A 14,369-nucleotide genomic window follows, 5' to 3' on the forward strand; every position below is an offset into this window, starting at 1 on the left:
CCAACAGATACACGCTGTATTAGTGGCTTTAATGACTCAAGGAAGCCTTTACCACGTGGGCAGTGAAAGAAAACGACGCAAAGCCGAATCTAGTGTGATCCTAGGGGCGCAGCACAAACAAGGCAGCAAGGCCCAGCCCAGGGCTGTGAACAGAAGAGCCCAGGGAGCTGTGCACGTCTGGCACACCTGAGGCCAGGAAGCCAGCACCTCTGGGGCTGGGCCCAGGGATCCGGAGCTCAGAAACTCCTGAAAGTGTGTTCCTGGAAGGAGCAGCATCACTGACTGTCACCTGGGACCTTCAACTCAGGCCCCAGGCTTAGGGAGTCACAACCTGAATTCTAACTAGACCCCCAGCGACTTCTGTGCACACAAGTGTGAAAAGCACGGTTGCCAACATCCCCGTAAGCATCTTGCTAATCACTGCTATGTGCTGGGTTTTGGTATCTGTTTACATATTCGTTCACTGAACAAAATTTTGCTGAATGCCGGACATGGGTGGCGCCCCGTGCTAGTGTTGAGCGTCTTCATTGGGTTGATGGCTGTTTGAAAGCCTGATGCTGGACAGTAATCACACATGCAAATGTGTAATTACAAACTGGGAAATGCAAACAAAGAAACTGTAGGACACAGGCCCTGATTGAAACTCTGTGTTTGAGGAAAGGAAATATTCAGGTAAAGAGAAGATGGGAACAGGTCACCTGCCACACAGACCGAAGGAGCCAGGCAGCCCAGGTGTGAAGGATCTCAGCAGCATACACCTTGGACCACTCGGGGACAGGGCCAAGGAGCACGAATGCACGTGCAGGCCATATGGAAATCTGTGGGAAGACCCCCCTTTTGGAAATGATCAGGAAGCACAGGTCATTATCCTCATGTGGCATCTGTCAGAATGTGGGACCCCACCATGGGATGACTTCCTGGGCTGGCATGTTAGGGCAGTTTAAAATCAGGCCACAGACCCGTGAGTCAGACAGGGTGGAGCTGGCAGCGGAGCAAGGCCCCTTCCTGTGCCCCATGCACCCATCTTGATCCAGAGCAATGACGTCCCAGCCACCAGTAGCTGCAGAACTGCTCAGACAGGCACCACATCCTGTGTGAGGCTGCTGGGGACCAAGAGCCCAGTGCACCTGGGTCACCTCAGTGAGTGTGTGTGTGTGTGTGTGTGCGCGCTGCAGGTGTTGCATGCACTCCTCTGCTCACATACATACTCTCCAGGTCACATGTGCCATCTGCATCCAGGGACCCGGCACTGGTAAATGTAGGTGTAGGGTGGGCCTGGGAGTGGAGAACACAGATATTTAGGAACGTGGTCTATGGTTTCTGTCTGGCAGGGATTTCCAGTACGGTAGACGAGGTATGATCAGTGCCACACATTGTGTGCAAGCTCTTTTTAATCCTAACAGAAATCCAGAGGTGTCACTAGTCCCCTTTTAAAGGCCAGGACACTGAGACCTGGAAGGACTCAATCCCTGCCCTCAGTCATGAGCCCAGTAAATGGAGAAACTGAGGCTAATACCAGAGGGAATGCAGAAAAGAGCCAGAGCGCTCCAGTGGCGTGGTGAGAACCCCATGTGGCAGCTCGGGCACTGGGAGCAGACCCGCAAGTGGGAAGGGATGCCTGAACCACTGAGTGTGTGGAAGAGGAGGGGCTCTTGCAGGCGGAGCAGCGTGATAGAGAGCAAGGCTGCCCCGGCTGCTATGCGAGGGGGAGCCCGCCGACTGGAAGGTCTGCCTAGGCCACAGCATGCAGGATGTGGAGGCCATCTGACCCTGCCTTTCTGGGACCAGAAGCAGAGAGCCACCCAGGCAGAGACCTGGGTCCCTGGCCCCCTAGGGAAGCAGAGTCATAGCCCAACATGAACTCACGATGCACAAAAAAGGGGCAGTTTCCAGGGATGGGGATGGGTTGCGATGGCACCAGATCTGGGCCATGGTGTCCAACAACAGACAGGAGGGCAGAGTCATTAAGTTCAAGGCTCTGCAGGTTCAAATTCCCAACTCACCTTTCCTGGCTGTGTGACTCTGGATAATTTAAACTTCCCTGGGGCGCCTGGGTGGCGCAGTCGGTTAAGCGTCCGACTTCAGCCAGGTCACGATCTCGCGGTCCGTGAGTTCGAGCCCCGCGTCGGGCTCTGGGCTGATGGCTCAGAGCCTGGAGCCTGTTTCCGATTCTGTGTCTCCCTCTCTCTCTGCGCCTCCCCCGTTCATGCTCTGTCTCACTCTGTCCCAAAAATAAATAAACTTTGAAAAAAAAAAATTAATAAACTTCCCTGAGCATATTTCCTCCTTTGTGAAAAAGGGACAAAAATATTTTCTTCATAGGGTTTTTGTGAGACTCAAATACAAATACATGGGCTGTCCTGAGAGTGTGATCCCAGCCAACGGCTGCTATTGGCCAGGTTGCCTGGAGAAGGTGCATAGCGTTCCCGCACAGCTGATCCTGGGGAGCCCTTCTCAGAGACCCAAACATGCTGTGGGCCACTGAGAGCAATACGTCCTTCCTCAGCTGAGCCACCTTCCCGGTTCCTGAGGAGCCACCTTCCTCAGCCCCGTCCCTTCCATCCCTGGCTGGCACTTATCCCTCAGGTCCATGTTTCAGATGAAACAGCCGCCTTATAATTCTGTATGAGAAAAGCTGTGCTCATGAGCATGACCTGAACCCCGCAGCTCCAGGTGGAGGCTCAGAGCCCAGTGGGCACTGTGCACCCTTAGCCGTGCAACTCAAGGGGCATCCGCTTTGTGGCACTTCAGGTGCGCCAGGGACCGGGGTGGTCACCAACTACTCTGACCACAGCTGCGAAGATCCCATGGGGTACCAGAGGAGGAAGTGGGATCAGGTTCATCCCTGCACCAAACAGACGATGCACAGGCTGGAGCTCATGGGGCTGTTGGGAGAGGGGGTTTCACAGGACCCGTGAGGGACACACAGGAAGCAGTACAGCCCTGAGCCAGGGTCCAGGAGGTGCTGGGGAGGGAGGTGGAGAGATAGAGGATGTGACTTCAGACCACATCCGGGCAGGTAGCTGTTGTCTATTTTCCAGCAGATAGAATCAGGAAACAATGTGAAACAGATGGGAAGCAACTGAGGGTTTAGGATCTGGTTTTGCCACTTATACCTGGGCCTTGCTTAGTTGACTCAATAGGTTGGTCAAGCCCCAAGGGTGCTCCCCACGACAGTTCACGCACACCGTGTCATGAGCTTTGAGGAAAACATCTATGTCGAAGACCTGGCGGGAGCCCTGGCAGAAAGCACAGCACACAGCTGATGCTTCAAGAAAGGAAGCCACAACCGAACAGAGAGGGTCATAGCCACCTAGACTCTCCAGGTGATGTGACCTGAGCAGCAGATGCTCCCACCAGGCTGGCTAGGCTCCCGGTGCAGGGAGGGGGCCCAGAGACTGTGTGCCTCCCAGAAACCCAGCTGAGGGGACATGCACAGCACCCTCAACAGCACAGCCTTGGCCACTCTCATGGCCACGTGCTCATCTCTGGCAACGCCATGACGGGAGTCCTCGGCCACCTTGGCTGGGAAGAGGCACCACTGACAGACTGGCAATGGGGCCACGCCCCTGGGAGATGGGGGATGGGACAGGCGCCTCCAAGCGTGGTGAGGGGGACCCCAGGGCAGCTCACTGCACCTCGTGAACAGCGAAGGGTGTTCCTCAACACGCTGTTTCACCCGGGAGTGTCTCCCTGACGGTGCTGCCAGCATCTGCCCAGAGAAGCAGAGCCCCTGCCTCACCTGCCGTCGACAGGAGCATGTTCCTATGAGGTTTGGGCCTGTGCCCCTGGGTCTGGACAGCTGCTGATGGGCCTGAGGCTGGGGCCACCTGCGGCCCCACGTGAGGGAACATCCTACAGGCACAGAAGTTTGTTTTGTCCCATAGCAACACCCCATCATTATCCCAGGCCAACAGGGGAAGTCAGGTCAGGACTTGTGGGTGGGGAGCCAGTGGCTCAGGCCCCCGTGCCGTGGAAAACAGGATATGGATGTTACTTTATCCTCCACATCCTCCCAGCATGGCACCTTTCTCAGCTGTCCCTCACAATTCTCTCTTCCACAGCCCTTACCCAGGGACCTTGGGGTCCTTCCACAAAGCACATGTCCCCCAAAAGGGGTGCCCTGTCTGTCCTCACCTTGCCTCAGAAGCAAAGATACCAAGAGAGGTCTGCCTGGTACACTGATGCCTAACCCAGCTTTCGGCAAGCACACCGATGTGATAACACGGAGAACAGATACACCTGCTCACTGGGCAGGACTTTTAGGAGGAGCAGACAAAGCCCCACCGGTGGCTGCACTGTGATCTGTCGACATCCACAGGTGTGTATCAGGGAGAGCTTCCGGGTAACACAGCAAACCTCCCAGGGTGAAGGTGGTTGAAAGCTCTGACCTGTACAGGTGTCCACAGCCCACCAAGCTGAGGCTGCTTGTGGGGTTTTCATTCTACACATGGAGATCAGACAGTATTCAAAAAGGAGACAACGCATCTCACTGAAGAGCCTGTGCATGAGATGCCCTGTGACCTGTCGAGCAGCCCGCAGGCCCATCCTTGTTCGCCCAGAGTCTCAGCTTCTTGCACAATGCCAGGTCCACCAGAGGGGCCCATGGAAGCTGGTGTGGACCGAAGGAAAGGCAAGAAAGGCATGAGAACAGCAAAAGGAACCACAGAATCACATGGAGAAGTATCAGAGTCCCTTCACCCATCAGCGGTAGAAACATAAATTCTGCGACAAAGAATCTCTTCCTGATTTATTTTAATTTATTAATCAACACACACTTAATAAGTTGTGGTTCAAGGCCTTTGGGACCCTCAAATGCTCAGACGTCCCACAGCAGCCACTCCCCTAAATCCAGTCTAGTCCAGGGTCAGAGCTGAGAACAGTCGCACTGCGTGGTGGGTTAGACTCAGCAGGACCACCAGGGCAGCTCAGTGTCCCACCGCACCGAGCATAGCAGTATCGCGAAGGCCAGTGGAGAGCATGAGTGCACGGAAGAGGCACTCATGCACACAGCCACCAAAGGACACGCACGCGGCTCTGGGCACCATCAACACAGGCAGAAGCACAACACTTGGCACCCATAAAAAATCTTCACTGATGCACACAACGTACCCTACGGACACAGGAGTGTATCATTACATCACATCCGAGGACCAGAACACTCATCTTTAGTGACCGAGCCCCTGATGGTGGTTACACTGGGGGTGGGTGCTGACTAGACAGGGTATGAGGGAAGCTTCCTGGATACTGGAATGTTCCACACTGTGATCTGCATAGTGGTCACCTGGGTGTGTAAGCATGCAAACTTTCATTAAGCTGCACGCCTGAGATTAGTGTATTTTAGTGTCACAAGGAGAGAGCCTGCCGCATTAAGTAGGTCTGGAACAGCCAACTGAAAAGGCAGCTATTTCAGCCTCAAGCCTGGGCAAGAGTGGGAAGGGATCGGGTTGTAAGAAGGTCAGCCTGTGGAGCAGGGGGAGGAGACAAACCAAGAATTTAACAGGGCTGGGCCATGCATGAGGCTCTGGGTGGTTTTCAAACTCTGTGAGCAGCAAAAGCTTTTTTTCTACCCCCAAGTAAAATGCAACACACATATCCCAAAATACAGAGCAGGTGCTCTGGTTGGGGATGAGGAGTGGGGCCTGCCGGCAAGCATCTGCTCAGAGTCCCAATGAGGAACACGGCCTTGGGAGGAGACAGAGCGATGGGTGATGGGGTGTGGGACACACATCCCTGGACCCTGAGAACCTGGGAAGAACTGAAATGAGGGGACATGGAAAAAAGGCCTCAAAGGTAACTGATGTCACAGCTGTAACAGAGAGTGTCCTGGGCCTGTTACCCCTACCTGTAGGTAACTCAGGGCTGCCTGCGGCAGCTCCGGAGGAGGAAGCATGTAGGGCCAATGGAGCTTGCAAGGAAGGGCTATGAGCTTGGCTCCTGGAGACGCACACAGAGCTGGCTCTGAAAAGGGGCCCACGGGCTGCACCCCCTGGGGCTCTCGGCCTGTGATCAAACACTAAGGAAGTTAGCAGACACCAACACAGCAGAAATATCAACATGGACTTTTAAAACAATTTCTTTCAACTCTCAAAGTTTCTCTTTTCTGTTTAGCTCATCCTCTCCCCGCTTCTGTCCACGCTGTCCCCTGCAGCACTGGCAGGGAGGAGACAAGGCTCCTCTCAGAGGTGCCCGGAGAATAATCCCATCAGTGAGCCAAGTTTTGGTCACCTTCCTCAAAAAGTAGTTCTTTTCTAAAGTATCCTAACAACTTCTGGACTAGTAGCCAACAGGAAAATCCAGCTGTTCCTTATCTGAATTCAACTCAGCCAACATTTTTTGGGCACCTCCTGTGTGCAAAACACTGCTTTTCACACTTTAGATGCCGAGTTTCTCCTTGGAGCAGATCACTGAGAAATGCAGCTAGTTTTTGGAGCTGGCCTCCTGGTCTAGTGCAGAGGAGAGCCCCCAGATGAGGAAAAGTGGAGGCCAGAGCCCAGCTGCTTCTGGAAGCAATGAAGGGAGAAGGTGGTCTGACTTATCTCGAAGCAACCATAGCAGACTTTGACGCTGCTGCTGCTGCTAGAAAGCAGGCGGGTGGTTCCTGGAGGCTGACCACCATGACCGGTCTTGGTGGGCTGACAGGCCAGCTGGGATGCGCTGGAAGCCTCTGAGCTCAAGGAAATGGGAAGTGGTGATTTGGTGACACTCGGGATATCAGAATGAAGGACCTCCACCCCACCCCACCCTAATCTTCCCACGTGCCAGACCAAACCTTCATTGGACCATAGTTTTCTTTCTTTCTTTCTTTTTTAATCTTTATTTATTTTTGAGAGAGACAGAGTGCAAGTCGGGGAGGAATAGAGAGAGAGGGAGACAGAATCTGAAGCAGGCTCCAGGCTCTGAGCTGTCAGCACAGAGCCCAACACAGGGCTCGAACTCCCGAACTGTGAGATCTTGACCTGAGCCGAAGTCGGACGCTCAACCTACTGAGCCACCCAGGCGTCCCTGGAGCATAGTTTTATAAGGAGGAGATAATATTTGTCTTAGCTATCTTTGTACGCCCATCATGAGCCCTATGCTTGGCACATAGTGGTTGCTCAGTAAATAAAATAAAATAAATAAAATAAAATAAAATAAAATAAAAATCAATGCATTGTGGAATCAGACTTTCCAGAACAACTACTGAGTAGAAAACTTCCCTTGAGACCATCCCATAAGAACCTGTAATGGTGATGTAAGAAAAATAGAACTTCTTGCCCCAAAAGCACAAGAGCTTACCCTTACAAGCTTTAGATCCAGACAGCCCAAGGGGGTCTGTCTCATTCTGCACAGGGCATGCTAGGAACACCTGCATCAATACCCAGATCTGGATTTCAGGGCTTGTCAGAGGAAGAGAAATAAGGAGCCCTCCTCCCCCAGTGGCCACTGACAGTTCATGGCAAAGAGCATGCACTCTGGAGCCAGACTGCTGCGGGTCTCTGACCTTGGGCAGCTTCGTGGAACTCCCTGGGCCTCAGTGTTCTCTCTTATATACTGGTGGTGATAACGGAACCCATCTTGCAGGGCTGTGATGGGACTTAAGGAACTATTATTTGCAATTGCTGTGTATTTAGAACAGTGTCTGGCGTGTGTATCTGCAGTTAAACAAATTTGAAGAAATACTTCTGAGTGCACCCTGTCCACAGAGGGGAGTGTCCAGCCTGGACCATCGGTATACCCCTACTGTGTCCAGGGGTAGCTGCAGAGGAAAGCTGCAGGGTCTAAAAAGGCTCACAGTACCTCCCATCACCCCCCAGGCTCACAGAAGACTAGAGATTTGCCAAGAGGAAGGGGTGAGCCAGTAAACACGTACTCGGCCAGCTGAACAAGTCTTACACTAACTCTTGATGCTCCCTTGTTAAATGACTACTGTCATGGTGGCTTCTGCTGCCATCATTCCTAGCTCATTCCTTGCTTGCCTCTAAAGGTCCGGGGAGCACCTTCATGGGAAAGGGTCGGGGCGCCTCTCCTTTTTCACTGATTTTAAACATGACTCAGAAACCTTTGAGCTTCTGATACCCTGAATAGCTGCACCTTCCAATTCTTGACGCTCCTTCCCTGAAACTGGGAGGACCCTCCATCTGAAATGCCATGGGTCCTAGAAAAAGGCTCGAACTCCTGACTAGTTGGAGTACCCTCTGGGAGAGCTCACAGGGCTCTGAGACCCACAAAAGGTTGGCATGGACACCACTGGCACCCACCAGACTGACATCTGCTACCTGGGACCCTGGTGAGAGTCTCCTCCAGATGCAGCTTCCCACATCAAGTCACCGAACCTGTTTGAACACAGACGTGCACACATACAAAGCTGGAATCTTAAAAGGGTGTAGCTGACACACACAGGTGAGTCAAACTGTGTCAGGCAGTTCTTAACTGGCTCGCTGCAGGCAAGTGCCCAATCACCCCATGGGGAGGGCCTGGCCCAGCCCCCAGCCCACCAGATGGAAAGACATGTTCCTGCAGCACCGGGCAGCCAACAACCTCAGCCAGAGATAAGGTCTGGGGACCAGGGAACTTGTGGGCCGAAACACTGTTACCTCAGCACAGGTGGGAAAATCTGTTGTCAAGCAGCTCCCATAATTCAATAAAAAATAAGGACTAACAGGAAAAAAAAAAGCATGTAGGAAAGAAAGAGGCAGCTAAAAATAGACAAATAGCCCACAAATATAAAACCGTTCAATTCACCAATAATTCAAAGATACAAATTAAAACAATGGGATGGGGTTCCACTTATCTACCTGGGAAAGAATAATGCCCAGTGCTAGGGGCAGGGGCACCTGGGTGGCTCAGTTGGTTAAGTATCCAACTCTGGATTTCAGCTCTCTGTCTCCCTCTCCCACTCGTGCTCTCTCTCTCTCAAAATAAATAAATAAACTAAAAGAAAGAAAGAAAGAAAAGAAAAGAGGAAATACCAGTGCTAGAGGGAGGGAGGGGTGACAGAGATGGATGGGCAGATGTGAAACAGTATATAAATCTGCAGAAGAGACTTTCTGCAAGAAAATTTAGCAATATATACATATATATATATATTCAAAGTCTTATAAATGTGCATATTTTTAACATAACAACTGCACTCTAGGAATCTGTCCTGAAGAAACAATAAGACTTAATAAATCAGCAGTTCTTGGGGCGCCTGGGTGGCTCAGTCGGTTAAGCGTCCGACTTCGGCTCAGGTCATGATCTCGCGGTCCGTCAGTTCGAGCTCCGCGTCAGGCTCTGTGCTGACAGTTCAGAGCCTGGAGCCTGTTTCAGATTCTGTGTCTCCCTCTCTCTCTGACCCTCCCCCGTTCATGCTGTCTCTCCCTGTCTCAAAAATAAATAAACGTTAAAAAAAATTAAAAATAAATAAATAAATAAATCAGCAGTTCTTTATACCTTTTATGTAGCATATCTATACATACTCTGTAGGTAATGTTTATTTAGCCTTTAAATATAAATGTTATTCACGGCATCGTTTATTACAGAAAACAACTGGAAATGACCCAAATAGGATACTGGTTAAATTAATTATGGTTTACACATAAAATAAATACTAAGTAGTAATTTTAAAATATGTTTTAAGAATGTTTTTAAGAAAATTCTAATGACACGAGAAAACACACTGTTAAACTGACGGGGGAAAGCAGGCTATAGAATGACATGCCTGTCAAATATGATCCTGATTCTGTAGCATAAAGATGCTACATATGCAATAAAGGTCAAGAAGACACACAGCAACACTGAACAGTGGCTCATTTCTGGATGGGAGACTTATCCCATTTTGTGCCTGATACAGGTTTTAAATTTTCTATAATGACAACATATTTGTTTACAATCCAGAAAAGGCTCCAACATGATTTTTTTTTAAATTTTTTATTTATTTTTTAATTTTTTTTTTTAATGTTTATTTATTTTTGAGACGGAGAGAGACAGAGCATGAACGGGAGGGGCAGAGAGAGAGGGAGACACAGAATCGGAAGCAGGCTCCAGGCTCTGAGCCATCAGCCCAGAGCCCGATGCGGGGCTCGAACTCACGGACCGCAAGATCGTGACCTGAGCCGAAGTCGGACGCTTAACCGACTGAGCCACCCAGGCGCCCCATCTCCATCATGATTTAAACAAAGCAGCATACACTGGATTAAAACCCTTAGCAGTGAATCTCCGCCAAACACAATGGACATGACATGCCCCTGAGTTGTAAACACAGTCTTTGGTCTCTGTTGTGAACAACCGCCTTGTGCCACACTGTGACAAGGGCCATAAGATGAGAAGGGGTCAGGAGTTGGAGGGGGCTTGGCCCGGTGAAGGCATCGGATGGGCTTTGTAGGAGAGGGCTGGTGCCCAGGGTGGATTCTCAGAGAGCATTCAGGTGGGGGAAAGCTACAGAACCATGGCAGACAGGCCACCAGGTTAAGAGAATGTGAATGAGGCCCGACTGGGACTGGGTATCTGGACAATGATGGGCCTCCTTTAGCACCAGGGTCTTCAACTAGAAGGCAGGGGCTTGTGCGGGGGGAGCACACTGCTGACAGAGGGTGACTGTGCTCCTTCAGACATCCTCTAACTCCTCTGCCCCTTGCAGACACCTCCCCTCGACACTGGTCTTCTTGCTACCCCTCTGAGGCTCCAAGATGTGCTCCCTTGGGCCTGAACATGCTCCCCCAGACCTGTGCACAGTTCCTCCCTCCACACTGCAGGTCTCATGGGAGGAGAGGCAAAAGTCAAAGCAAGTGGCCAAAAGGCAGTCCCACTCCCAGGGCTGGGGAGTAGGAAGTACATTCTGTTGGTTTGGGGAGGAACAGATCAATCACAAGTATGTGGAAATGTTTGTGACGGGGGAGAGCCACCAGGTCAAGGCTTTGGGAATGGACTAGCTGTAGCACATGGCCCAAAATTCTGAGAGGGTGAGAGGTGAATTTCAGACCCAATATCCTGAAATGCCACACAATTTCATACCCAATATTCTGAACTGCAGGAACTGACATCTACAACTGCAGGAACTCCTTAAGTCTTCAAAGTGCTTTCACATTCATTACCTCATTTTTGTCCTGGGAAGTAAGCAGAACAGGAACAATGCCCATTTTACAGATGAAATAACCAAGGCTCTGAAAGTTTAAATGACTTTCCTGAAAGTTCAAAAGAGAAGTAGGTAGCAGACCTAGCTGGAATCAGGCCCCGGCACCATTTTCCCCACACACAAACCGAGATGTTATGGCGCTACGTTTAACCTGAATAAAGACATCATTGTCATCAAGTTTTGCTTCCTGTATTTTGACAAGAGCAGCTGGAGTAAAGGCTCCCTGCGGAGATGGGCGCCATGGTATCAAGTATTAACCACTAAGGGGGGCAGTGGGAGGGTGTACGCGGAAGGAAGAGCCAGGTGTACTCTCTGGACAGACAAGAAGGCAAGCCCCGTCATCCAAAATGGAACGTGTGTGTGTCCAACAGGCAGCTCAGCAGGCACTCCCTGCACCCAGGTTGGTGTGGCCCTTTCAGGGGTGCTCCCAAATCCAACCCAAACTCCAGCTCTGCCACTCACCTCCAGGGGAACATTCACTGCATCTGAACCTGAACCTGAACCCAAGCTTGGAGCACGGGCCAGCAACTGGGGAGCCAGAAGGGGTAGGGCAGTCTGACACAGCTGGCTGGGCAGCCAGAACCCCCATAGCCTCTCACTCCTGTCCTGGAGGAGAGGCAAAGGCAGGCCCCCAGTAGCCTGCCCTGTACCAGCAGTCCAGAACTGTGTGATAAGGCCTGGTGAGGGCCTCTCCTCCAGATCTGTCCTTCTAGATCGGTCCTCTGGAGCTGTGCTTGTCATCAGGCAGCTGTGAGGCGCACATGGCTACTGAGCATGAGAAATGTGGCTCGTGTGATTTAGGAAAAGCGTTCAGTGTTAGTCAGTTTCCACCTGAAATCAAACACCCTAAAAGGGCAGCTGGAGGGACCCTTGATGGAAGTGTTCTGTGGCTTGTCTGTGCTTGCTGGTAATCCCAGGGACGTGCACAGAGCAGAAGTACGTGACCAGGTCCTGGATATGACACTGCGCCACTACAAGTGACCTTCTTGGGAGTCTGTATTCTCTCCCACAACTGCCTGTGAATCCAAAATAATCTCAAAATAAAAAGTTAAAAAAAAAAAGAAAAAAAGGAACCACTACATGTGCTCAATGCCTATGGTAGTGGTCCAGGAGCTCCAATCAGCTGTCTCCATCCAGTTAAAGAAACCCACAACTGTTTGGAGCTCCCACTCATGCCTGTGGGTTCTTCCCTCACACACCCCGCAGCAGGCACACTTGATTTGGGAGGCTGGGGGCAGTCCTGGGCTAAAGAGGGGATGAGTTCCGGGCGAGGGTCACAGAGTTAGCATTCGGGGGAAGGGTGCGACCTTAACAGAAGTGAGGGGTTCATAAAAAGACTGTCTCCTCAAGATGAAAACGAAATCCCGAAACTCCATTGGCTCACTGCGGAGAAGCCGCCCCCCATCCTCGGCGGACGCCCTGTAAACCCTTTACCAAAGGACCCCCTCCGCCCTTGGCGGTCAGGGGCGGCCTGGACAGTGGGGGCACTGGACTCGGCTCCTTAGACACGAACGCCTGGCGCCCAAGTGCGTGTGGAGATGGGGGTCTGAACCCACCCTCCGGCCCTGCCCCTCTCCCACCGGTCAAGCTGCTCCGCCTCGCTTTACAGGAGGGGGGAGGCGTGGAGGAAGGGCGAGAGGGCCAACCCCCAGGCGGCAGCAGCTTAGGGCCCGAGGAGCCCCCTCCTCCGGGACCCTGAGCAACTGCAACAAGACCCTCGCAGACAAAAGCGTCAGCGGCGAATGAGCCGCCCCCGCAGAGGGCAGAAGCGCCAGATCCTATCAGCCAATTACCCGAACGCGCACAGCAGCCCTCAAGTTGGGGCACGCTCGGGCCGGGGCGCGGACAGCGGGAGGGGCCACCGGCCGGGCGCGCCCAGAGAGCCTGGGCCAGGGGCGGGGGTGGGGGGGGGGGTCCCGGCCCGCTGCCGCTCTCCCCTCGCTAGTCCCGAGCCTCCTCCGCAGCGAAGGAGGCGGCGCGGCCAGGCCCTCCCCCGGCCCGGGCCCCCCAGCACCTCCCCCCCTCCCACGACCCCACTCCAAGCAGCCCCCGGGTCGCCCCGGAAACGCCGCCCCTCCACCGTGTGGCGCGCCGGGTCGCCTCCCGCTCGTGGAACAAAAGAGCCGCTCCCGCGGGGGTCCGGAGCCCGCGCGGCCCTCCTACCGCCGGGCTCCAGCTGCACCCGCCGGGCGGCCGGGCTTTGTGTCCGTGCAGCGGCGGGAAAGGCGGCTGGACCCCCGCACTCCAAACTTGTCGCCTGCCCCGGTACCTCCCGCAGCGTCCAGTCCCCCCGGGGGCGCCCATTCATTCGCAGGGGGGCCCGGCTTACCTTGCTCTTGACTTCCACGGCGCTGCAGTCGTAGAAGCGCAGGGTCTGAGACTTGTGGAAGCTCCGGTTCATGGTTCCGGCCCCACTCAGCCTCGTTCTCGCCTCGGCTCCTCGCTCCCGGGGCTGCAGAGGACGCTGGGGGCGGCGCCCCCCACCCCGGCCCCGGCCCCGGCCCGCGCGCGCTCGGCCGCCCCGCAGCTCTCAGTGCGGCGGCCGGAGCTGGGCTGGCCGCGCGCCTCGGGACTCCAGGGGCCGCGCGCGGGAGGAGCGGGGGGACGCCGGCGCGCGCCGCCCCGAGGACCCGCCCCCAATCTCCGCCCCGCGAGCCCCGAGGGCCCGCCCCGCTTCCCGAGGAGCCGCCAACTCCCCCCCACCCCACGCCCACCCAGGGCCCGCCCCCAAAGCTCCGGGGGCCCCAGTCTCATCCGCGCCCAGAGGACCCGCCCCCGAGGGCCCGTTCCGCGAGTCCCGAGGACCCACGTCCCGCCACGCGCCGCGAGGACCCGCCCCCCCCCGTGCCCACCCCGCGCCCCGAAGACCCGCCCCACGACTCTCAAGGACCCTAGTGCCGCCCCGTGCCCCGAGGGCCCGCCCCCCAATCCCCGCCCCATTCCCCGAGGACCCGCCCCACGAGTCCTGAGGAACCTGGTCCCGCCCGGCGCCCGGAGGACCTGCCCCCGCGGCCAGCCCCCAAAGCCGCTGCTCCGCGGGAGGTGGCAGCGACCGGAGCAGGGAAAAGAAGCTTGGACCAACTCGGGGCGCCTCACTCCCACCTGGGCGCCCGCAACTTCTCCTTCATCTCCCCTCCACCGTGATTCTGTTTACCTCCACTGGGCGGCCAGGGAAAGGGGCTGATTTGGGTTGGTTTTTGTCATTTTCTTGGGTGATGCGTGAACCAGTGGAGGCTTGACTGACTCCCTCGGGCCACACCTGTCGGTAGTAGCT

The 14,369-nt window shown here is 54.2% G+C and overlaps 1 protein-coding gene across 1 annotated transcript in view; it reads right to left on the reverse strand.

Moving 5' to 3' along the window:
• The window catches only part of PARD6G (par-6 family cell polarity regulator gamma), a 92,301-nt gene extending 78,621 nt beyond the window's left edge, over nucleotides 1-13,680 (reverse strand). The window contains exon 1 of the mRNA XM_045458087.1: nucleotides 13,425-13,680. Coding sequence (XP_045314043.1) covers nucleotides 13,425-13,496 — 72 coding nt within the window. The 5' untranslated portion in view covers nucleotides 13,497-13,680. The remainder of the gene's footprint in view (nucleotides 1-13,424) is intronic.
• Between the last annotated feature and the right edge of the window lie 689 nt (nucleotides 13,681-14,369).

This window comes from Leopardus geoffroyi, chromosome D3 (assembly GCF_018350155.1).
Source record: "Leopardus geoffroyi isolate Oge1 chromosome D3, O.geoffroyi_Oge1_pat1.0, whole genome shotgun sequence".
NCBI lineage: Eukaryota > Metazoa > Chordata > Mammalia > Carnivora > Felidae > Leopardus > Leopardus geoffroyi.